This window comes from Pelodiscus sinensis, chromosome 12 (genome assembly GCF_049634645.1).
Source record: "Pelodiscus sinensis isolate JC-2024 chromosome 12, ASM4963464v1, whole genome shotgun sequence".
Taxonomy (NCBI): Eukaryota; Metazoa; Chordata; order Testudines; family Trionychidae; genus Pelodiscus; species Pelodiscus sinensis.
In genome coordinates, this window is record NC_134722.1 from 37,558,832 (window position 1) to 37,584,456 (window position 25,625).

The window sequence follows — 25,625 nt, forward strand, 5'->3', positions numbered from 1 at the left end:
AGAGGCTGCCAAGGAGTGCCCTTGACTCAAACCCATATTGATACGAACACACATCCATCCGCAGGGGAAGGAATCTCTCGCCCAGTAAAAAAATGTCTAGTGCTCACAATTTAGTTATCTCTCTTGCAAGTGTAAATTAACTTGAAACTTGCTTGTAAGAACTGGCGCCACAAAACGGACCAGTACAATTCGGCATCTTAGATAAGAAAGAGAATACGGGCCCCCAGGGGTATAAAGATGGGTCCAGCAGCGCATTTTCTCTGAGTGTCAATCTACCATCTATCTGGGTTAAGTGTTTGATCTCCCGAGGTTCCAAGGGGACGCCCACCTCGTATTCGTCTTTCCTAGGAATTGAGAGACCGGCCCTGGCCTGACACGCTGGAGTCGAGAGGCACATAAAGGGGTAAAAATTGTACCTGGATGTGGTCCTTTGTTTAAGTATATATATACATAGTGTTAGAGCTCTTTAAAGATTAAGCTGTCACTTGGTACCATTATTTCTATTTTCTATCTTTACCTTTTTCCTGTGATCATTTTTAAGACATATATATATATATATATATATATATATATATATATATATATATATATTTGCTAGCATTTAAGAAATAGAGCAATAGCCATTGTAACCATATGCTTTTATAAGTCTTTTAATAAACCTGTAACTGTTTAAGCTTTAACCTGACTCCTCCAGTTGCTGTAACAGAACCAAGCACAATTTAAAAGAACTTCAGCCGGTCATAAAGGGACAGACATAGGGAGAGCTTGGGCGTTTGGATCTGTGTCACTCCCAGGTGACAAGATCCGTTGGGGCACCTTTTCAGCCTTTCCTAGGCTGCCCGCTGCGAAGGAACTTTGTGTTCTAGCAGCTAAAATCTAAGGTGTAATAAGCTCTTCCTATATAACGAGGCGTCTGTTGGCCTGCTGGCCACCCTCTGCGATGGGACCCCGGTCCTAGCAGTAAAGACACGGACGTTAAACCTTTTCTCGGAAGCATACACACACACACTGCCCTGACCGTCGGCTGACAGTAGCCAAGAAGGCGAAAGGAATATTAGGTTGCATTAGGCAGAGCATTGCCAGCAGATCTAGATAAGTGATTATTTCCCTTTATTTTGTATTGGTGAGGCCACATCTGGAGTATTGCATCCAGGTCTGGGCCCTCCACTACAGAAAGGATGTGGACGCATTGAAGAGGGTCCAGCAAAGGGCAACCAAAATGATTAGGGGGCTGGAGCACATGACCTATGAAGAGAGACTGAGGGATTTGGATTTGTTTAATCTGCAGAATAGAAGAGTGAGAGGGGATTTGATAGCCACCTTCAACTTCCTGAAGAGAGGCTGTTCACAGTAGTGACGGATGGCAGAACAAGGAGCAATGGTCTCAAGTTACAGTGGGGGAGGTCTAGGTTGGATATTAGGAAAAACTATTTCCCTAGCAGGGTGGTGAAGCACTAAAATGGGTTACCTAGGGGGATGGCGGAATCTCCATCCTTAGAGGTTTTTAAGTCCTGGCTTGACAAAGCCCTGGCTGGGTTGATTTAGTTGGGATTGGCCCTGCCTTGGGCAGGGGGCTGGACTTGATGACCTGCTGAGCTCTCTTCCAGCTCTATGATTCTATGATTCTGTGAGGGGTTCAGTATGCAGGCTGTCCCAGGAAGAGAGGACTACCCCAGTTCTCTCTCACTGCAGCAATTTGGGGCCAGGTGAGAAGCACCTCTCCATGGCAATTGCAGCTGTAGTGGGCACAGCTAGGGGAGGGTTACATGTCCACTGCCTAGGGCAGGACCAGGTACATCTGCCCCATGCAGTCCCCAGACAGAGTGAGGAATGCAGCAAACTCTGCATTTTCTTCTTGCTCCCTGCCAACAATATTCTCATATGAACCCTAATCTCCCCCATCCCAAAGAGCAGCTGGGTGGTGGGCAGTCCTGGACAGGTGGGAAGTGATTCTCTCTCTTTTATTCATGGTTTCCAGACACATCCCATTTTCCTGGCACAACCAAACCCTGACTTTGCTTTAAGTCATGGAGCGGGGAACCTTTTTTGCGATGGGGGCGAGGGTATGAGTGATATAGAGTAGTGAGGCAGGAGTGTGGGGCATAGTGCTGGAAAAGGGAGGAGCTGAGGTGCCAGAGGAAGGTTCTTGCCAGGTGACAGCGCACCGCTCCTCCCCACACCTCCCCCACAACCTCCCAAACTGCTGGCCTGCGCCCCATACAGATAGGGCCCTGCTTCTCCCCAACCTTTCCCGCCACCTCCCAAACTGCCACCCTGTGCCCCACCCGGAGAGCCCCCTGCTCTTTCCCACCCCTCACCTGCCACTTCCTTAAATGTCACCCTATGCCCCATATAGACAGTGCCCCGCTCCTCCCCACCCTTGCCCTACTACCTCTTTAAATGTCACCCTGTGCCCCATATAGACAGCGCCCCGCTCCTCCCCACCCTTAACCTGCCATCTCCCAAACTACCAGCCTGTGCCCCACACAGACAGCGCCCCATTCCTCCCCACCCTTCACCCAGCACCTCCCTAACTGCCAGCCTGTGCCCCACATAGACAGTGCCCTGCTCCTCCCCACCCTTCACCTGCCATCTCCCAAACTACCAGCCTCTGCCCCACACAGACAGCGCCCCATTCCTCCCCACCCTTTGCCCGGCACCTCCCTAACTGCCGGCCTTTGCCCCACATAGACAGAGAATCTGATTTTCTTTCACCACATCTGTCCAAGTACCACCCTATCTAATATATACAGGAGAATGTTTGTAAGTTTCTGCGCTAATAACTTGGACACTATAAGAGCTACTGCAACTAAACTTTGCATGGTATAACCTTTCATCCAGGAGAAGGTTTTAAGGTACTTTTGGACCCAATTGGGGTCCCACCCTGCCCCCCATGGCACCTGTGGCCCCGGGTACGAGCTGGGGTGCCCCTCCCGCATTTAACCTCCCCTCCACCCAAGGTCACACCCCACCCCCAGGGATGACGCAGACCTATATTTTAATCCCTATAGAAATCAGTGCAACTTTTCTACCATTCAAAAAAAGATAATGGACTATTGTTTTTCTACATTTTGTTCCACCGGTTTCCCGAGCAACGCTGGGTAGCTCCAGCTAGTAATTTATACGATGAGGCTTTTAGAAAATCTTTACTAACTGCAAATAATAGAATGATTTCTTCCAAAAGATCTTGCCATGAAGATTTCAACATGGGGTTTTTAAAATCCAGTTTGGGGAGAAGATTTGAAGAATAAGCATCTGCTTCTCTGAATGACTCAATAAATACAGGCACTGACTTGCACTGAATGTCTTGCAAAATTTGATTAGATTCTCCAATGAATCAAGGAAGGAAATACATGTGTAGAAAGTTTTAGATTAAATATTACTAAAAAATATCAGTCTATTATTCAACAAAACTGTTCCCTACGCATATTCAGTCAGAACTACTGCCTTTAGTGACAAAAATAAATGCTTATCATCTTACTCGCTTTAGCTTTCTAATTACAGGGCCAATTACTTACACCTGTGCAAACCAGGTTGGGCAGGTACATCTGAGGGTTTAGCTGAGCTTTTAGATCCTTTTTATTGATGTTGACAGTTGAGGGGAAAAAATAACCTGGCATGGCTTTCAGATTTAAAGTGCAGTTTTCAGGGCTGGTAGCTAGATAAACTTATTTGTTCTAGATTCACTGAAACTTCATATATCTGGTACCTTATGACAACATAATAGAATAACATTTAATTTACTAAGACTATCTAATTGGGATTACTACTGAAATACTCAGTATAGGAACATAAATATCTCCCTTTCTAGTAGAGAGGCTTAATGCCTGTATATTATTTGTGTAGTAGATGTGAGATGTACACGCACAAACATTTTCTGCTTCCGTGTGGCAGAAACATTCTTGGTTTCTTTAAAAGATGCTCAAGCCCAGATAAGCTCGCTACTCTGAATGTGCACATCATGGACTCTAAGCCCTGGCAGTTAAACTGTAAATGTAACCTATGACTTTTTTTAATTCATAAAGAAGTGTTGCAAAAATCTAATTCCAGGTCCCCTTAGCAAGGGTGGAAATTAGAATCTGGTCTCTCAAATAGCCTCCCTACTGTTTCTTGCCCTATCAGATAACCATGCACTTTTCTAGCACCTTCCACTCCAGAATCTCAGTCCTTTGCTATGAGGGTAAAACTGCACTATGCAGAGGCAGCACAAGGCCTTTGCATGGCTTAAATCTCCCTATGTACTGGAAGGCAGAAGCAGAATTTAAGAAGTATATAGGGAGATTTCAGCAGTGCATAAATCATACCGTTGCTCTGCACAGAGTTGGGATGCGGAGACATCCCAACATAGTAGGGGATTTAATTTATATAGGACCTTATCAACACACCATGTTTTATCACACTTGCTATCTGGTCACACGGCATAGGACTGAGTTTCACTCTCTAGGGAAATAAACTTTACAATAACAGCCCTGTAAGGATGGCAGAAAACAAAAATGAGATCGGTTTAGGATGGATACCTTTGGAGGCAGGGGCAGAAGGAAGGCTAACCAGGGACGGTATGTCACTAGCTTATTAGGGGATGGGGCTTTGGTTCCTCTGCTCCCAAATATTCTGCACGCTGTTGGGCATCTTTATTCCTGCTGTTGCCTGCCCTGGAGTGCGAACAGCTCCGGGAGGACCTAATCTTGGGTCTGTAAGCGCCGGGCACTGGCCGGAGCGGTACTGGGCTGGATGGGACGGGGAGCTGCCCGCTCCCCCGTGGCCAGGTTGCGCTGTGCTGGGGGAGGCGTGAGAGCCAGGGGGCGGGGCGTTCGCAAGCCGGGCTAAGGAGCCAGCTGGGCTCGGCCAGCGATTGAACTTCCCGGGCGGGGAGAGGAGCGAGGCTGCGTGAATCAGCCTCTCGGCGCTCGGGGGGTAGCGCCTGGTGAAAGGAGAGGGGCGCCCGTGCCCGCTGATTGGCTGGCTGATATCGGGCCGCCGTTGATTGGCTGGGCGCGGCAGTTTTCTTGGCCGAGTCGGGCTCGCGCCCCGCCTCAGAAGGCTCCGGCTGCGTGGAGGGGCTCGTCCCTGCGTTCTCCGGCTCCCCGCGGCGCTGCTAGTGGCTGCGGCTCGCGGCATGAGCCGGGGCGATGGGGCCGGCGCTAGGCTCGTCACGTGGCCGAGGGGCGTCCCGACCCCCCTTCTCCTGCTCCTGCTGCTGCTCTCCCCCGACGCCAGCTGTCTGCCGGGTCCCCGGGCGCGCCAGCAGGGCGGGGGCAGCGCCGCCCCCAGACCCCCGGGGCCGCCCGTCGTGCTGAGTAAGGGCGGGGCGGGGGGCTGGGTACTGAGCGCTGAGGAGAAAGGCGGGGGCGGGGGGCTTGAAGATGAGGCCCAGGCACCCAGAGAGGCGTGGGAGCCGGGGGGGGGGGGTCTGGGGCAGACGTTTGGGGCGGGAGGGGTTGTAGAGGAGGTCTGGCGGGGAGGCGGGGGGGGGGTGGACAGTTTGGGGATGGGTCAACAGGTGAGGCTTGAGGATGAGGAGCGGTGGAGCGTTGGGGGGGCAGCAGATGAGCTGGAGGGGGTGGAGCGTTTGGATGGGGGGGCAGCAGATGAGGAGGAGGGGGTGGAGCGTTTGGGTGGGGGGCAGCAGATGAGGAGGAGGGGGTGGAGCGTTTGGGTGGGGGGCAGCAGATGAGGAGGGGTGGAGCGTTTGGGTGGGGGGCAACAGATGAGGAGGGGGTGGAAGGCTTCCTGAATGGCAGGTTAGTTCAGAAGGCCCAGGGTTAATTAATGGTGTGGTGTTGAATCTCCATTGTCATGTCCTTTACTTCCTTGGTCAGGCAGCAAATGTTGTGTGGGTGCTGTGTGGCTTGTAGGATGGCACTCCATGCGGGTCACTTGTATTAGGTCTCAACACTTTGCAGGGCTGCTCTGATTTAGGGCATTAAAAGTAACTCGGACAAAACGCACTGCTTTTAAACCATGCTAAACTAAACTAAAAACAATGAATGGTCCTGTAGCACCTTAGAGACTAAGCAAAAAAGATAGTATCAGGAGCCTTTGCTGGTACAACCCATTTCTTCAGATGACAAATATGGAGCAAGGATTCCAGGGGTACAAATATATAGCACAAAAAAAGAGAAGATGGGGGGGGGGAGAAGCTGTAAATGTTTCTGTGCTAAATGAGGCTAGTAGTGGGCTGTAATGAGGCTAGTAGACTCATTTAACATGGGCACTTAAATTGACAGGTTTTTTCCTCCACCTCTCCTTCTGCTATATATTTGAACCCCAGGACTTCTTGCTCCATATTTGTTGTCTGAAGAAGTGGGTTGTGCCCACAAAGGCTCATAATACTATTTTTTTTTTTTGGTTGATCTCTAAGGTGCTCCAGGACATTTGATATTTTGAAGTTTTTTTTCAGTTACAAACTAATAAGGCTACCCCTCTGAGACATGCTAAACTTGAGGTGAAGTCCAGGCTGCCCCTAGGCTTTATTTCAACTTGACTAATTCAGCATGTAAAGGCCACATGCCTTGTCTATACTGGGCCTTTGAAAATCTTTCTTGGCTTATGCTTGTTAATGTCACATCTTTAAATCCTACCCTACAAGGCTTTACAGTTCTTAAATGAATGTATACAGCTGGACTTGCATTATAGTTGAATAATCTCAGAAGTAAAAAAACTACAACTATCATGTGTAATTCATTATACATGAGACTGGACTACGTTGAATTTTTTTTCAAGTTAAACTGCCAGTGTTCTACTTCCTTGCTTTCCCTAACTCTGGAATAAGAGTGTCCAGATCGGGAAGTTACATCAGAGGAATAAGAGGGGCATTTTTCAGTTTATTTTAAGCTGCTTCTGAGGAGGCATAAATAAACTAAACTGGGCCAAAGGTTAATTTCATAGCAGAAAAGAATGTCTGCAAAGGGAGTCATGGTGATGTAAACTACTGGTTCAGAACCTTATATATCTGACCTGTTCTGCTTCTTGTTTAGTGTTGTGGACATGCCAAAATTGGAGTTCCTTTTTTGTATGTTTCCTAATCGGTAATATTTTCTAGAGCTTTATGATTCTACGTAAGTAGCAGAGAATTGAATAGCTGGTGATTCTGGCCATCTGAAAAAGCTAGAGCACATTGTTTTCTCCATTTTTCTTATCCCTTTATGCGTTTTGAAACACTGACAGAAAATGTTACCAGACTTGTAACCAAAAGGTTAAACCACTAGGCAGCGGCCGATGCAAAGGTTGCATGGGGGTGATATGCTCAGTTCTCGCTTTAACTGGCTCCTCAATAGTATGGTTGGAAAATTTTCTTAAAATGAAAATGTATGTGCTGCTGAAGATGGTTTCTAAATCCTTTCATTTACCAGAACAAGCTTTCCACTTGTTGGTAGCACGTGAGCAGTTAGATATTTCAAATCCCAACTCAGTTCAAGACATGTTAAGAAAAGAAAACTAACTCCCTTTCCCCCCAAATTTTTATGTTGAAACCTTTTTTTGAGAAAAGAGAGTTATAAAACAAAAATAGTATGGGGGAGCAATTGAGTTTCACGGGTATCTTAAAAAATAATGTTAATCATTCTACATCATACAGAAATCTTTGTACTTCATCACAGAAAATTATTTGCTGCTTGTCGCAGCAGCAAAAGGATTAAAAGTCCTCACATCTGTGTTGATATATTTTGAAATAAGAGTTATTTCATATTGAATATGTAGTATAAATTTGGCTTATAATAATTTAGCCTTAAATAGTTAAATATCTTAATTTTATAGAATGGAGCATGTTCTGCAGATAAGCAATAAAAGCCTTTAAGCAGAAGTTTCTTGGGTAGATTTTGGGGGGTTTTTTACAAAAAAGCTTGCAGGGAGTGTAATTGTTTGAATATTGTTTTGCTGCATTTAAAACAGTTGCCGGTCTTGTTTGCTCCTGAATCTATGCACATGTTAGTGTCCATTGGAATAGGAACTGTAAAATAAACTTAATGTTTTAAATATGGATGTTTGTTCTTGATACTGCTGCATGCCCTTGCCAATAAATTTGTATGCTGTGTTTTCAGTATGCAAATGATGCTGATACTGTTTACTTCCAAAGAGAAAACTGGAAGAGTTTTTATTCATTTGCCATAACTTGCACATAGAAGTCTATGTTAAGATGTTGTCATTGCGAATTTTTAATATTCCTTCACTGCAAAAGTATTCTGGAAAAATGTATGTTGTACATTAGAGTAGATATTAACTTAGCTGCCCAATGCATTGCTGTGCAGATACCCTTAAACTTTTCAGTAGATTCCCAGGCTACTTGGCTAGCATGTTGTAAATGAGAGGTGGTAGGGAAAATTTAACCCCACTTTGCTGTAATAAACTAAACCTGTGAGTTTAAATGCCAGCAAAGCAATTTGTTGAGTCTCTTATGTGAAGTTTATGATTAAATTATTTTCCCTATTTACTCCCCTTCTTCCATGTTCCCTTCTCAGCACTGATTCTTGGCAATAAACTTTGTTACTTACATTCCAATGCAGGCAACTTCATGATAAAGCTGACTGTGTAATAGCCACTGACTCAAATCAGACTCTAGCCACATGAGATTGGGTAACAATCACGTGATAAGCAGATGATGTCCATGAGACTGTAATGCTGTTACTTGTGAAACAGTTATGGGTATACAAATTCCTCAAGCATAGAATCATAGAACTGGAAAAGTTCTCAAGAGGTCAAGTTCAGTTGCCTGTATTCGTGACAGGACCATGCACCATTTAGACCATCCCTGACTGGTATTTGTCTAACCTGCCTTTTAAAAATCTTCAATTATTGGAGATTACACAGCCTCTCTAAGCAATTTATTCCAGTGCTTAAACTTCCTAACCATCATGGTGATAATCCTAATGTCCAAAATATTCCACATTAGGTCATCTCAGCCTGGAGCGGAACAAAAATCACTTCTCGTTTCTTACTTAATACCACTCTTACTAATACATCCCACAATAATGTTTACAGACCTAAATTAGGACTGTAAAAAATATACGAAAACACTAACCATGTAACTAATCAAAATGCTGTCAGTTACACAGTTAAACATTTTAGGGGATGCAGTGGTAGGGAGGGAAGATCAGCTGCACATCACTGCCAGCTCCACCCCTTTCTGATTTGGCTGCTGGCCTTGCTGTAGGCAGGCTGCTGGCTGGTGAGTTGAACATTTTAAGTAACTGATAAGCAACTTTAACATCCTAAACCTCCCTTGCTGCAATTTAAACCCATTGCTTCTTGTCCTATCATTAGAGGATAAGGAGAATAATTTTTCTCTTTCATCCTTGTAACACCCTTTTAGGTACATTAAAGCTGATACATCCCCTCTTAATCTTCTCTTTTCCAGACTAAACAAACCAAATTCTTTCAGAATAGAGATAGAAATGTAGCCGTCCTGTTCTTTGTTCCAATTCTTTCAGGCTTCCTTCCTGACTTTTAATGATTTTTTGCTGCTCTTCTTGGGATTTTCTCCTATTTATCCACATCTTTCCTAAAATGTGGCTCCCAGAACTGGACAAAATATTCCACCTTAGGTCATCTCAGCCCGGAGCGGAACAGAAAAATTACTTCTCGTTTCTTCCTTAATAGCGCTCTTGCTAATACATCCCACAATGATGTTTGTGTTTTTTGCAACAGTGTTACACTGTTGACTCTCATTTAGTTTGTGGTATACTATGAGCTCCAGATCCCTTTCAACAGTAATCTTTCCTAGATAGTTATTTCCCATTTTGTATGTGTGCAATTGATTGCTCATTTCTAAGTGGAGTACTTTACCTTATTGAATTTCATGAGTTATCCAGATCCCAAACTGATCACTTTACTGGGTTCTGCTTACTGAATAAGTGGTTAACCGGTGGCCTGTCCAGGCTTGAGCACTCTGTGGTGTGGTGGGCCTGGCTAGAGCAGCACCCTGCAGTATGATATATGGGCCTGGCACGAGCTGGCTGGAACAGCCCATGGCGCAATGGGGCCCGGCAGGGCAGGAGCAGCCCCAAGGTTGTGCTGGAGCAGGCTGGACCCGCTGCATCACCTACAGGAATGCCTTTTCTAGCCTGACCGGGCCCACTGCACTGCCTCCCTCTTCACAGGATCCTGGTAAACGGGTTAAACCTAACATTTAACCAGTTAACTTTTTTGCATACTTAGGCTATACATCACACCCCTCCTATACCTCCACCCCGTCCTAGGTCAAAACCCCCTCCTGCATGCAAATTCCCTTCCCAAATCCTACATTTTCTTGCACCCAAACTCCTGCCCCAGCCCAGAGCCACCTCCTGCACCCAATTTCATCCCAGAGCCACACACTTCATCCGTTCTGAGCTCCAATCCCCACCTGCAGCCTGGAACTTTGCATGTGGTGTGGCCCCCAAAATATTTTGGTCATAGACAAAAATGAAAAAAGGCTCTCCTTTGAAAGGTTGCCAACTGCTGATCTAGGTTGTAATTCACAAGTCTGTTAACGAGATGTTTGTGAGATTGTATCTGTCTCACTACAGTCTACTGTACTACATCTACAATTCCCTGACCCCTTCCCTCTACCGTCCCCCCCAAAAAACCTTTTTAGTACAGTAAAGGGATTTTCCTTAATTTATAAGATCTTTTTTCTTTTGTGAGGAGACTCTAGCTTGGATTCAGTTGCTGAATATGTATTTGGCAGTTGGAAAAAGAGATTTTTTTTTTTTAAAAAAAAGCTCTTCTCTATATAATCAAATGAGTTGTCAGCCAGCATTTGTAAAATTAATAACTTGTCGTGACTGGATCTCCATTCTAGTCTATTCCCATGTTCTTTTCTTCACCAAACTTCTCACCTCAGTTGTTGTATGCCTGGTACGCTCGTCAGGAAACAGAATTATCCTCCTTCTGACTCTGACCTCCTTCACAAACAAAATGGCTAAAATTCTACCTGTATATGATAGTAAATTGCATTTGTTTTGTTAACAAGGTTTTTCAGACTAGGCTCTGTCTGGCATAACTTTCTCCAGTAAAATACCATGTATTTTTTTAGCAAAAAACCAAACCAAAAACAAACTATGTATCCAAAAGCAATTAGTCAAAATTCAACATGATGTAGGAAGTGAAGGACAAGGAAGGTTACTATACAATCATTGAAGTGTATGTCTGGAATAGGGATGTAAAATCCTGTTTGTTTAACCAGTTAAATGGCTGCTTACATCCACACGGTGGGCCTGCTGGCTCCCCCCCTCCCCGTGACCTGTGGCCTCCTGGGTAATAAGTGATGCTTTCCTGCTTACTGGTTAATTGGTAACCTGTTTCCAGCCTAGGGATGTTAGGGACCTCTATAGGACATGTAGGCCAATCCCTTGCACTGAGGTGGGGGTGTTACCTAGACCACAGACTGTCAGCTTTTCCAGTCTATTGTACTCCTTAGATAGACTTAGTTTCACAGCCTGTGCATAATCCTAAGATTGCACCATCTAGCCTTAGCTATCCTGTATGAAAATTGTAGCTTCAACTCCTTCCCCTCAAAAAGATGCAAGGGAGTTTTATTCATCTGCAATTGCAAACAGGACCAAAAAAGTCCTATGTAGCTTACTGCAACCTTATCTACTCTCCACAGTAAAACACGCCGATAGCACCAAGTCTGGATTCTGTGGTCATTCAACTTTAAAACCAGATCTCTGCTGCTTGAATAATAGAAGTATCATGTGACTTGTTTTCGGGAAGGTGGGGGTTGCACTGCTGCTCCTAATGACAAACATTTTCTGTGTCAAACTGTCTTTGGTTGTACCAAGTGGCTGTAACAAGCCCTCCTTCTTGGAGAAATATGACAAGTTACTCAAACAAGTTTGTATGGAAAATCTAGTATGATAATGGAAGGAGAGTTTCCTGGAATAACATTTAGATAAAAGTCCCAACTTCTGATTTGCATACTGATGTATGGAAGTTACATAACATTCTGTCTGACCAAATTAATAGGTATTAAGAAATTTCTGCCGTGGGCAAACTAAGCATGTACCTTTATATTTGTTAAATATTTGTCTAATTTAACTGGTTATCTTTGCTTATACATATGTATATTCTTGTGTAATGAAAAGGTGGGTAAATAGGATCATCTGATTTTCTTTTTCATATATTCATTATGGCAATTCCGATTTTCATTTTTTAAAATAGCCTTAATCTTATGTGTTTTCTCAAAATTAGAGAAGCCTTTGAAATCTCAATTTTGAGATCCCATCTTAACTAGCATTTTCATATTTCCAGAGATGACATCAGTAATTTTAATTACTAATTTGTCTCTTCATTTTCTGAATTGTGACCTTTCCTAATCTGTGCAGGTGTGACTGTTTAGCTGCTTTTAGAAACAATCATTCCCTAATATTGCTCACTTTTATCCAGGCTTCCTACCTTTTGCTGAAAGTGTTTGTTTTTTAAAAAGAAGCCAGAACTTTTGGTGAGAATAACATGAAAAAACTTGTTACCTATCTATTTCGTTTTGATTTAGAAAGGAAGACAGAATAATCTTGTCAGGCCTCTGGCAGGCCAACCACTGCAACTGACCTGCCATGAGTGAGAAACCTAAATATAGTTGCTTTTTGTACTACTTTCTAGTTGAGTGCCACACTTCCTATAGGTTCACTGTTCCCAGCTACTGGTAGCTACGGGGGTGGTGCCTACAGGGAAAGACAACCTGTGAAGAGACCCTCTCCCCCACCTACCCTAGGGGCTGCAGATATGTGAGAAACACTTCCAGGAGTGGCACAGGGCCAGGGCCCCGTGAGTCTCCGTTACCTTTGTTGTGCTGCCAGACTGTTAGTGTCCAGTCTCCTGATTTGACTGCAGGAGCCTGCAGGAGATTAAGCCCTATTCCAGGAGATTCCGGGCAAGTGTTCTGCCTATGGATGGAAAAAATTAGGGGGGATGAATTTTGCTATATGCGCTAATATCAAGATAATGTGCAGATGCACATCAATAGAAACCAAAAATCTAGAGCTATAGATCTAGCTAAAAATTTATCAGCGATAATTACTCAAATCATGAGGCATTTCAGAAACTTAAGCTTATGAGAAATACAAATTATGAAATGCACAAACCACTCGAAAACTTAAAACCCCTTGAAAGGAGTAAAACCCACCACCACCACCAGAATGTGAGGAGTTTGGAGGTGAGTGTGAGAGAGAGAGAGAGAGAGAGAGAGAGAGAGAGAGAGAGACACACACACACACACACACACACACACTATTTGTGACAGATGTTGATTCTCATTGCCCCTTTAAGTATGCTGAGCATGGTCAGACATAGGAGGAGCTACCACAAGCTTCTTCCATTCCAAGCCCTGTTGTGTCCCCGCTTTCTTTGGAGATGGGTTATAGCAATGGTCACCAACCAGTATATCTTGGAGCCTCTGACAGGTGATCCTGATTGATTTGGCCAGGAAACTCTCAAGTGCTGGTGCTTCAGTTACCCCTCCACCCACTGTGATGCTGCTCCTGCCCTCTGCCTTGGAGCTGCCCCCCTGGGGAGCCTCCTGCTTGCTGTAAAGGGTATGACAGGGAGAAGAGAGGAGGTGCTGAAGTCAGGGTGTCCCCACTTCTGTACACTATCTCCACACAGAGAGAAGGGGATGGAGGGAGCGTGGCAATGCAAATCTCTCACTCATGCACTGTGTGTGTCTGTCATTCCCACAAACACACACTGTCCTTCACTCTCATCTCCTGACCCAACACACATGCAGGAGGAGTTGTTACTTGTTACTGCTTGCAAAGTGGGTTATGTTTGGTATTTGACTGGTCTGCGTATTTCATAATTTTCATTTCTCTTATGCTTAAATTTAATTCTTTTGAGTAGTGAGTTCTAAAATACTAACCTGTTGTGGCTGGAGTAATTATCCTTGTGGTAACTGGTGCTTCTGAAAGTGGCTGGCATGTTCCTGTGCCCCTGAGAAAGGCAGAGCAGGGAGTCTCTACATGCTGTCCTTGCCTGCAGACACCTCTCCTGCAGCTCCCATTGATCAATAATGGGGAACTATGACCAATAGAAGCTATGGCAGTGGTCTCCAACTTTTTAAGAGATCACTTTTTGAACTTAAGTTCAATCCAAGATCTAGCTCAAACCCAAATACCCTTGCCCCTTCTCAAAGGCTCCCTCATTTTCACCAGACAGGGCAGAGAGTTGAGGTGCAGGCTCTGGTCGTGGAGTAAGGGATGTGGAGTGTGAGAAGGGCTCTGAGCTGAGCTTGGGGCAGGCAGTTGGGGTAGTGGAGGGGGTTCTAGGTGCAGGCTTTGAGAGGGTGTTTGAATGAAGGGGTTCTCGGGACTAGGGCAGGGACTTGAGATGCAGGAAGGAGTTCATGACTAGTATAGGGTTTCAGAATGTGGGCTCCAACTGGGCCCCACTTACTTCAGGTGGCTCCTGGGTGGTGGTACAGTGGGGCTAAGTTGGGCTCACCCCTGCCTTGGCCCTGCACTACTCCCAAAAGCAGCCAACAAACTCCATCCCGAGTCCTGTTGTGCCCGCTTTGTGAAGATAGGGTACAGGGTAAGAGAGGGGGCACCTTTACATCAGCGCCTTTCTTCTCCCTCCCTTGCCCTGCACAGCAAGCAGGAGGCTCCTGGGGGTGGGCGAAAACAGCTCCAAGGCAAAGGGCAGGAGGCAGGCAACAGTAGGGAGGAGGGGCAGCCGAAGTGCTGGCACTTGATAGCCTCTTGGCCAAACCCTTCAGGATCACCTGTCAGAGGCTCTAAGATCCACCAGTAGATCCTGATCCACTGGTTGGTGACCTCTCCTCTAGGTGCCCGGGCCCCTGGCAGTGGGAGACTTCGCATGCTCCTCCCACTGCCTCCATGTCAGTCAGGGCCTGGGGAGGAGGAACCTGTGAAGTCTCTTGCTCCCTGCACCTGCCCTGCAAGGGAGTGCCGTACTCAGTCAACCGCCAGCTGAGCAGCAGCTGGCAGTTGACTTCTAGTGCTGAGCCCTTTGCAGGGCAGGAGGAGACTTCATGCACTCTCCTTGCCCCCAAGCCCTGATTGGCCTGTGGGCGGGGGGAATGTGTGGAGCCTCTTCCCACTCTGCCCATGTACTGGAAAGAGCTTGCGGTGCTTAGAAACGCTGCATCCCTTTCAGGGTGGGAGGAGACTTCACATGCTATGCCCCCTCCCCCGGCCAATCAGGGTTTGGGGGCGAGGGGAGTGTGCCAAGTCTCCTCCTGCCCTTCCAAGAGTGCACGGCACTTAGCACTACTTTCAGGGCGGGAGAAAATTTCTTCCCTCCTCCAGTCCCCGATTGACCTGGGGGCGGTGGGGGAGCAGCAGCGCCTCCGCGGGCCAGATCAACTTGCTTGGCAGGCCAGATCCTGCCCATGGAGGCTCTTTTGGCTACCCCTAGTTTACCTGGTTAGCTGATAAGCTTGGTCTTATTGGTTACTGTGAACAGTTTAGATGCAGGCTCCCTGGAAGCTGGGTGCCACCCCATGCTTCTGCCTCTGATACAGAGACAGCAGCGTGGGTTGGCTGATGATGTGGGCTGTAAACTTTATCAGCCATTACGCAGTTACCCAATTATTGGGTTTTGTAACATCCCTAGTGATCACTGGTCTACAGTGTTTTCCAAAAGTAGGAAAAAGTATGTGTATACATGTCACATCTTGTACTGTTTTGTTTTTGTTTTAGACTTGTGACTTCTTGAAAAGCAATATGTGAGAAGAGTACTGTGTAGAAACTGTTTGGGTTGATGTATCAACTGATAGCCTTTGGAGGAAACTTGGCAACACTCAATTACTATTGTTTTTTTGATAATTGGGCACTATGCATAGTAATAATATTTTGATAGATAGTTTTGTGAGATGAAAAAGCGAACTGTGAACTCTAGAGACATGCATTTAAAAGCTTCCAAGATCCCAGGTGTACGTGCAAAAAAGCGTATAGCTGCACAGGCTGAATATTTTCCACATGAAAATGGAGTGTTAGACCTCTAGCTGTTAATCTGCAGAACACACTTATACTTGCAAACATTCAGTTTGTTACGGTAAATGAACATGTGTTTTTTACATGTAGCCGTGGTTTTCTCATGTTTTGTAAATGTGTCTTCACTAACTTCATTTGCAATAATGGAATGATAGTAGGAGGGGTAATAGAAAGTGGATTGGGAATAGCATAAAAGGGAAATCTCAATGTTCATTACTTCAGTCAAAATAATTCATAATTGCCTTTAGAGTCAGAATATTGTTTGACTGTCGCAACTTCTTTATAAGTCCTTTAAATTCTTGTATAGTTGTAAGTCAATCTATATTGATTCTAGATTTGTTTATCAAATCTTGGTCTAGTGTAGATTACAATTTTTTTTTCATTTGAAGTGCTTAGACAGCCATATGGCCGGACCAAGTTAGAACTGCAGTGAATCTGACAAATGTAGTAAAATAGAATGAATTGAGTCTGGTTGGAACTTGCATTGGTGCAGCACAGGTACTGGTATGTCTTCAACAAAAATTGACAACTGTAATACATTTAAAATATTGCTGGGTAGTTACAGTATTTATTGGTAGGACCCTACTAAGTTCATGATTATGAAAAATGTGTTGCAGACTGAAAATTTCCCTATATCACACATTTCATGGGGGAAACCAGTGTTTCTCAAATTGTGGGTCCTGATCCAGAAAGGAGTTGCGGGGGGATCACTAGGTTATTTTGGTGATGGGAGGGGGGAAGGGTTCACGGTCTTGCCATCCTTATTTCTGTGCTGCCTTCAGAACTAGGTGGAGAGAGAGCAGCAATTGTTAGCTGGGCACCCAGCACTGAAGGCAGCACCCCACCAGTAGCAGTGCAGAAGTAAGGGCATTAATACCATACCATGTCATCCTCACTTCTCCGCTGCTGACTTCAGAGCTGGGTGGCCAGATGGAGGTGTCTGCTGACTGTGGGCCCAGCTCTGCTGGCAGCAATATAGAAGTAAGGGTGACCTGGGATGGTATTGCCACCCTTACTTTTGTGCTGCTGCTGGCAGTGGCTCTGCCTTCTGCAGTGGGCTTCTAGCCAGCTGCTGCAGCCCTCCAGCTGCCTACCTCTGAAGGCAGCACAGAAGTAATGGTAGCAGCCCACACACAATAACCTTACAACCTCTCCCTCCAACTCCTTTTTGGATCAGGACCCCTAGAATTACAACACTGAATTTTCAGATTTAAATAGCTGAAATTATGAAAATTATGATTTATAAAAGTCTGTGATCATGAAATTGACTAAGATGAACTATGAATTTGGTAGATGAAATAATTAGCCTGGATTTTCCAAGTGAGCAGGTAACTTCTCTTACAGAGTAAGACACAATGGAAAGTAATAATGTAACGCTACCTGAGTTGAGTCTGTCAGAGCATTTTTTTAGCTACTCAATATCTTGCTTGTTTTTAATAGTCTCTGTGCAAGTCATGGCACTAATTGTTGCCAGCCTTCATTTACATTTGTCCTTAGTTTTTTGTATTATCTGGTACAGAGTCTGATTTAAGTGATACTACCTAGGCATCTAGTTAGTAGTTCTATAACTTTACATTGGAGTTCTTTGCTGATGCAGTAACATGTTTTTACTTGTAGTCTGATACTAATATTTTTCTGTTTTTAACATATTTCTTGCAGTCCCAGGGGATTTGGGTAACCAGTTGGAAGCCAAATTGGACAAACCCACAGTGGTGCATTACCTTTGCTCCAAGAAGACAGACAGTTACTTTACATTGTGGCTGAATTTAGAATTGCTTCTACCTGTCATCATTGACTGCTGGATTGACAATATCAGGTAGGACCACCTGATATTGTCGTGTCATGGGAAAAAGTAGTTCTTCAGATTTCCTGTAGCCTTTCCATTACACGTAAATATTTTACATAAACATATGCAATCTAAAAATCTTCCAGTTCAGGTGTAGCAAGAAGATTTTTTCCAGTAGCCATGTGCGTGGCTTCTGAGGGGACGGAGGCCTTAGGCAGGTTAATGGGATAAAACTGATGAATCTTCAGGTTGCATATCATGAAAAGTCTAAAATGGCATAATTCTACTTCCCCTTAGGGAATGCAACTTAAATGTGCAATGAAGGTTCTTGAAAAAGAAACCTAGATTTAGCTATTTAGAAACAAATCTGCTCCATCAGAATATTTTTAGTTTTAAAAGTCTATATATAGCATTAGTGTCTCCTCCACTTATTACCTAGTCACTGCTAGGTAAACAAAACTGCTTAGTAAATCAGAATCCCCAGATAGCATGTGCTAACTTCTTGTATAGTGCGGTGCTAGTGAGAATACTGCACTCACACGTTTCTAACTGTTGTCCGTGTGCTGGACTTGAAAGGTGCTGTATTTGGCAAAATCCATAACATGAGCTGGTAGATGGATTGCCCAAGTAAGGAGGAGGAGTTTTGTGTTTTAACATTGTTACAAGTCCACAATTTAGTCAGTTGTATTTAAAAAATGTTCCTATCCTAATGTTTAAATATAGGAAATCGTAGAGTACCTCAGTTGTCTTGATGGCATGTAGAGAGAGACCAGCCAAGACCTAAATTGAAGAGCAATTTCTAGATTGATATCAGCACCTTCTGTTGCAGATGGAAATAGTTAAGACATTTATTCCTTTGAAAACTGTGTTCCTCTCTGTGGCTAACATGGCCAAGTAGATAGTCATGTATGTACACCTGATAGCCCTGGTGTAGAGCACCGTTTCCCAATTTTATTTGGCCACGGAACCCTTTTAAACTTGAAAGAATTTTGCAGAACCCCTAATAAGTCTAATATATGGAACTGAAAAAGTAGACCACAAATAAGTAAGGATAATAAAAAACAAATGCTACACAAAATCATGAGATCAACATTTAGTTTAATTGTACATATTTAAAAACAAAAATCACATAATATTACTTATTATTTTTTAAGTCCTAGAATGTTATTGTAATGGAATTTTATCGCAGAACCTTTATTTTCACTTCGTGGAACCCTGGGGTTCTGCAGAACACCTTTTGGGAAACACTGGTGTATAGTGTATTGCAGTACTCCAGTGTGGAAATCATCCTGGCTACGTCTACACTATGGGTTTTCTCTGCAAAAAATATGCTAATGAGGGACACATTTGCATGAATTGTGATCTCATTTGCATATTTTCTGCCAATCCGTTTTAGTGCAAAAACAAGCAGTGTGGATGGTTTCTTTTTGTGCAAAAACTTTTCCCACAAGATCCTTATGCCCCAAAAAAGGAGGTTTGCCTGTCTTGCAGGAAAAGGGGTTTTACGCAAACAGAAAATGTCCACACTGCTTGTTTTTATGCAAAAAAGATCGGAAGAAAATATGCAAATGAGTTCCTCGTTAGTATATTTTTTGCCGAGAAGACTCGTAGTGTAGACTTAGCCAACGGCTAAATTCTACACTGGAGAAATTGACCAGATGAAAAAAAGATGGTTTTGGCCATAGTCACTTGAACTCCCTAAATGAGGATCTGAAAGCATTCCTAACCAACTACTTTCCCCTTCCTGTCCACTGCAGGAGTCAAGACCCAATATTTTATAGTATCTCTTTCAGTTAAAAACGGTCTGCTACTTCTAAATTTAAAATGCATTGTTTCAATGGCTGTAACCAGTGTTCCCTCTAAGACTTTCCATCCATGAGCAAAGTAAGTTTTGTCTTGTGCCTCAATGAGGTTTGTGCACTTGTTCAAATGTATGGGCACTGCTCCCTAAGAGACTCTCCCAGTGCAGAGACCCAGAGCCCTGCTCCCAGAGATGTGCTTCCCCCAGGCACATTGCTCCCAGGACAGCCTTCTTGCAGGGCAGGAACTCAGGTTGCTTCTTGTGGGGCTGGCTGAGAGTCCCCACCTGGGGCAGAGGAAGCTATTGCCAGTACCCAGAGTTTGCAGGGAGTGAGGTGTTGGAGGTGGGGCAGTGACCAGGGGGTGGTGACAGAGGGTTGGGGGGGGGGGGAAGTAACTTTGAGGGGCAAAAAGGTCCTGGAGTGGAGAAAGATGTAGGAGGCTCTAGCTTTGGGCAGTCACCATGTGGCCTGCCCAGGGAGCAGTTGGGCTGCCACTATTTGGCCCTGGCCACTGCTCCAGCCTGGGGAAGGGCTGGAGGTGACCCCGGGAGCAGCTCTGGTCCCTGGAGTAGCCCCTTGCCATGCGGCCCCAGCTGCTGGAGTGGCCCCACCTGCTGCTCCAACCCTAAAGTGCAGGATCTATGACTGGGGCCATGTGCTGGCTGCCCAGCTGCTCCCAGTGTGACTCTGCATGGCAGCTGCCCCATGCACTGGGGCTGGAGCCAACTTGGGAGCAGCTGGGCAGCCACCACTTGACCTTTTTCCCACAGAGACCACTATCAGCAGCTTACCTTCCGGGAAGGTGGGTGCTGCTGCGTGCCTCTGCTGAGGAGGTGGGCAGGTTTCCAGTTGTTTATGCATGCCCACCCATGCGTACCCTAGACTCTAGAGGGAACTTAGGCTCTAACCCTTGGTAGTGCAAACATTAACACCTGGACACAGACACAGTCCCAACGAGAGCGTATCTATACTGGACATTTTTTTATTTTTTTTAACATTAAAGGGATGACTCTGACAGGTGGGGAGTGTCTACAGCAGCCTTTTACAAATGTATAAATTACCTTGCAGGTAACTAGTCTAATGCACATTCCCTGAGGCTGTTGTCTTCATTGCAGAGATCATTGGGCTTATTTAACTTCTGCCCCCAATTTCTAACCAAATGTGATACTTTAAATCTAGACTAGCTGGCCTACCTTGAGGTACAGGATAAAGCTCTGGCTGGTAACCAGAGTGATGAGCAGCTGGGCAGCCACCAGCTCATCTTGCAGTGAGGAGGCAGACTAAAATCACTCGAGTGCTGATATTTCCTGACTATGGGTATCCCTGCGTCCCTTAGAAATGGCTTTTTAAAATGCTTTTTCTTCTAAGGCACCCCGTAGGTATAAATGCGCGTTTTCAAGCACATCTGATTACAACTTGGGTAAAGTCCAGTAATATAAACAGGGCACCTAAGGAGTTAATGGTTCCCTTGGTCTAAGACTTTAGATTGCTTCTCTGTCACAATTAAGGACTCAGTTGCACTGCACTTATGCTGTGTCAAAGGACAAATTTTATAACTAGGTCACCCAACAAGGTTATATTTATGGTGTAAGTATTTTCTTAAGTGACTTACTGATAGTAATAAAATAGCTATTTGAATGACCAGAGAAACGTAGCAAGTAGACCAAACTAATAGAGAAGCAACTGTATTCACAACACTTCCTTTTTCTAATTGAAATGTAGGTTTCTATTACCTTAGGCCTTGTCTACACTGACATGTTCTTTTGAGAAAAATAGCTTTTAGGCAACAACAACCTCCAAGTGTCCACATTACAATGCGACAAATGTCACAACATGCAGCTTTTTCTTGACAGAATACTTCCACTTCCACAGGGGACTTTTGTCAGTATACTGTCAACAGGCACAGTATATACCAGTCACGGTATATATCAGTATGTTGTTCAGTTTATTGGATTCTAGCATGTATCCCACAATGCTCTGGTTAGCCATTCTGGACAGCCACTTGAACTCAGCTGCCCTTCAGACATGTAATGTTTACAAGTAAAGGAGATGCTCCCTTCCCACCTGCAAACCATGGGAAGTTTAAATCTATTTCCTGTGTCCTTGGTACATTGTGTGTGGTCCTAAAAGCGTCTTCTCAAGGAAACAGGAGTGGCAGCATTAGACCCAGATGCTCTACTGCTTGGAGCAATGCAGTGCTTTTGGATCTAATCAGTGTGTGGGGTGAAGATTTGGTGCAACCAGAGCTGCAAGTGACCTGTAAGAACTCATATATGTACAGTTGCGTTTTTTGAGCCTTGAGTGCAAAGTGGTACAAAAACACCCTACGATTCAGAGCCACAATCAAGGAGCTCTACAAGGCCTATCACAAGGGATAGGAGGCAAACAGTCAGTCTGGTGCTGCACGCAAAACATGCTGGTTTTATAAAGAGCTGGGTGGAATTCTGGGTGAGGACCCCATGCCCAAACCCAAAAAAACTGTGGGTAGTTCTCAGAAAAGAGCCAGAATACTTGTCCTGGATACACAAGACACAAGTTGATGAAGAGACTGAAGGAGGTAAGGGTCAATCCAGTGACAACTTGTGGAATTGTTTTCAACCATAGTTAGTGAGGACATTAGCAACCCATTGTGGAAGAGAGACTGTGTTGAAGAAACAGAAGGGATATAGGGTACGTTGCTGGGCAGGTGGGCAGGTTTAGTGACTGAGTAGGCTGGCACTGTGACCATGTGGGGTGGAATGAAGGTGATGCCTGGTAAGCAGTTGCTGTGCAGGCAGGCTGGGTTGGGAGCTGAGGGGTCAGTGACCATTAGCAGCCATGTGGGGTGGTCTATTCAGTCAGGGATGGGGGTGGCAGTATGGGACGAGCAGAGGCTGTATTTTTCTATGGCCAAACACAGCATTGGCACATGCACAGATAGCAATAGAATAGTAGGAAATAGTGTTGAAGATTTGCCCGATATGCTTATTAATTTTGTCATGGAGATTCCATGGCATGGCTGCCTTTGCCCCACTACCGTGGTACGACACTTTCCAAAACCAGCCCTCAGTGTGCTGTTGGAACACAATTTGGCTGCATAAGGGACGGAGGAGCCCCCCCACTCACCTCCAAAAATGTTTCCTTGTACAAGTGTTGCACAACCAGTCTGTTCTTTCTTGGGGAGTCATAATTGAAACTTCTTCCCCTAACCACTTCACCCCCAGTTTTAAAAAACTCTCCCCATGATATAGAAGTGTCTGCAGAGCAGAGATCTGCTTGCCTCTAGGATGATCCTAAAACATGGGATTTTTTTCCAGGGCCATGCATATTAGACAGATCTGTAACAATTTTATCATGGAAAAAGTACAGTCATTCTATTTTAATAGTTATTTATTCAGCCCAGACCTTGAGGAGTCAGCTGTCTTGGACACCATCAGACAGTGTACGTCAATGGAGGGGGAAAAACCGCCAAGAACGCATAATGATCTGGTGAAGGATTTGTTGGGTCACTCCTCCGCTCAGAGAAAAGAGAACAGATGAGCTGCAGCAAGGGAGCACAGATAGCACCAGAGACAAGATAGTCAATGAACAGAAACAAGACACCTCCGAATGCATGCTCCAGCTCCTGCAGGATCAAAATGACATACTAAGAAGTATAATACTCATGAGCAAAGAGACCATAACCTAACTCACCCACCCCCGCCCCCGAAACATAACTCTTTCCCCAGCAACTGTGCCTCTTCCTTCTTCCTTCACCTACATCACCATCATGCATTGCTGCCAGGTGCAATTCTGCATCTGCATCCAGCAATCTGACTTCCTCAAAACGCTCATCACAATCCAGCAATGGTTTTTCCCCTTACACTGTGAACCCAATGATGACAACTGCACATTAGCACAGCTGTGAGGTTTTAAAATACAATAAAAAGCAAATGTCATGCACGTTTCCATGAGTTTTATATTTTGTGTTTAAACAACCCACACCAAACACTGTGGCCTGAATGCCTCACTTACAACCCCAACACAGAAATTTCAGGCTCCCTCATTGTCAAAGAGGTTCCTTGGAGCCTCCCTGATATTGATGGCCAACCTAAGCACTCCTCTGACAGCTCAAGTGTCTGGCTTTTCAAAGTATGAGTTTAAAGGCCATGCATCAGTTCTCCACCCATGTGGAAACAGTTCACCCTTTCGCTCACAAGCAACAGCATGCGGCCACCACCTTGGGCACATAGTCCTCCAAAAGATTCATCTTGCCATAGAGGCACCCTCATCCCCCTTTCAGTCTGCTAAAAGCACATTCAGCAGCCATTTGGCAGCATCTTAGCCTGTTGCTGAACACCACCTTACTGCTGTCCAGATGCCCTGCCTAAGGCTTCATGAGTCAGGGTTGCAAGGGGCAAGACATAAGATCTCTATGGGCATTTCCACATACCTAACTGTCAATTTCTGGTTTGGAAAAATAACACCAGCATGTAGCTTCCTATACAGGCCACTGTTCCTGAAGATGGACCTTTCCAGGCCACCCCACATTTATGTCTGTGAAATACCTAGAGTGATCCACAAGCACCTGACACATCATGAAGAAATACCCATTACGATTAATGTACTCTGAGGCAAGATGGGGTTGTGTTATAATGGGGATGTGTCCCATCTGCTGCCCCACCACAGATGGCCAGTTTCCACAAAGCAGTGGCCACATGCTTCTCTGAGAGAGCAGCTCTGGTTTGGGTGTCCTTGAACTGCGGTTCAGGGGCCAGCTCAGAGCACAGCCCCAGGAAGGTTGCTTTACACATTCGAAAGTTCTGAAGCCACTGCTCTTCATCCGACACCTGCATGACAAAGCAGTTCCATCACTCATGGTTTCTCTAGCGCAAAAACTGCAATCCGATGAGTGTATCATGTCTGCCATAACAAAATGTATATATCAATTCATCGTCCTCTAACTGTGATGAATCTGAATTGGACTCTTGATAAATCCAGTTCTGAATCAGAATCAAAATCTGATGTGTCCATAGGTCCGAAATTGGGTACACTGCAGTGTGTAATGTATTCTGCACAATGCTCACAATAAGGGCCAGAAAGCTGAGATCTGTATTTTCTCGTTGCGATTGCTCAAATCCGTGCTAAATTCTGGAAACCCCCAAGTACCTCGAGGGGGGGGTGGGGAAACAGGTGGCTGATAGGGCGTTTTTCATGTTTGTCATGTCTAGTGCTACGTTGCATATTCCCACAGTGCTTTGTGTGTGAAGGTGATACGAGGCACTGTGGGACGCGTGCCCACAATGCTTTACCTTTTCTGTTGGCGAGGAAGCTACATATGTAGCCACAAGTTGTTGACAGTAGTTAACAGAAAAACCAGTATGGCAGGTTTCCAATTTTGGCGATTCCTGCCTGTCAATAGCACTTGTCTCCATACGTTGCAAGTGTAGACATAGCCTCTGAGAGATGAATTTTACAGTTGTTCATTGTTCTATGCCAGATTATTCAAAATAGTTTAATCATTAGGGGGAGGGATAGCTCAGTGGCTTGAGCATTGGCCTGCTAAACCCAGGGTTTTGAGTTCAATCCTTGTGGTACTTGGTCCTGCTGTGAAGGTAGGGGACTGGACTCAATGACCTTTCAAGGTCCCTTCCAGTTCTAGGAGATAGGCAATCTCCATTATATTTTTTATATATATATTTTTTACTTATTGTAGAGACACAAATGTTTGGCTTGCAAACTTGAACTGTTAGACTGATTGTTGTAGGGGTAAAAGTCTGAATTCCAGACACATCAAACCCTCTTGAGATATATAGAACCTGAACAGAAACTACAAAATACTTAATCTGTCTATGTCTTCTTTCTTTCCTCAATAAGCTTTGCTTTACTGCTAGTTACGGTTTTTTAAATACTTCTTCCAACTGTACAGCTATTCTAGTTAGACCTGATTAGCTTACTTCTATTTAGGGCAGTTGTATTGAAGTCTCCTTTTTGGGCTCTATTCTCTAGTATTTCATTTCCTTACTTTTTTATATTTCATAGCAAGTTACTCTAGCTTCTTGCCCGACACAGACCAACACATACCTGAACCATACATGAGATTTCATATTCTGTCCTCCTGGGGCTGAAGTTTGCCTCTTTTACCATACACCC

At 44.7% G+C, this 25,625-nt stretch overlaps 1 protein-coding gene across 2 annotated transcripts in view; it reads left to right on the forward strand.

Annotated features, from left to right (window-relative positions):
- Positions 1-5,002: 5,002 nt before the first annotated feature.
- Positions 5,003-25,625, forward strand: part of PLA2G15 (phospholipase A2 group XV) — a 40,808-nt gene continuing 20,185 nt past the window's right edge. Inside the window, exons 1-2 of one of the 2 annotated variants that reach the window (XM_075940322.1) lie at positions 5,003-5,297; positions 17,586-17,742. In XM_075940322.1, the coding sequence (XP_075796437.1) occupies positions 5,117-5,297; positions 17,586-17,742 (338 nt within the window). In that variant the 5' untranslated portion in view covers positions 5,003-5,116. The remainder of the gene's footprint in view (positions 5,298-17,585; positions 17,743-25,625) is intronic. The other variant, XM_075940323.1, reaches the window with a different exon arrangement.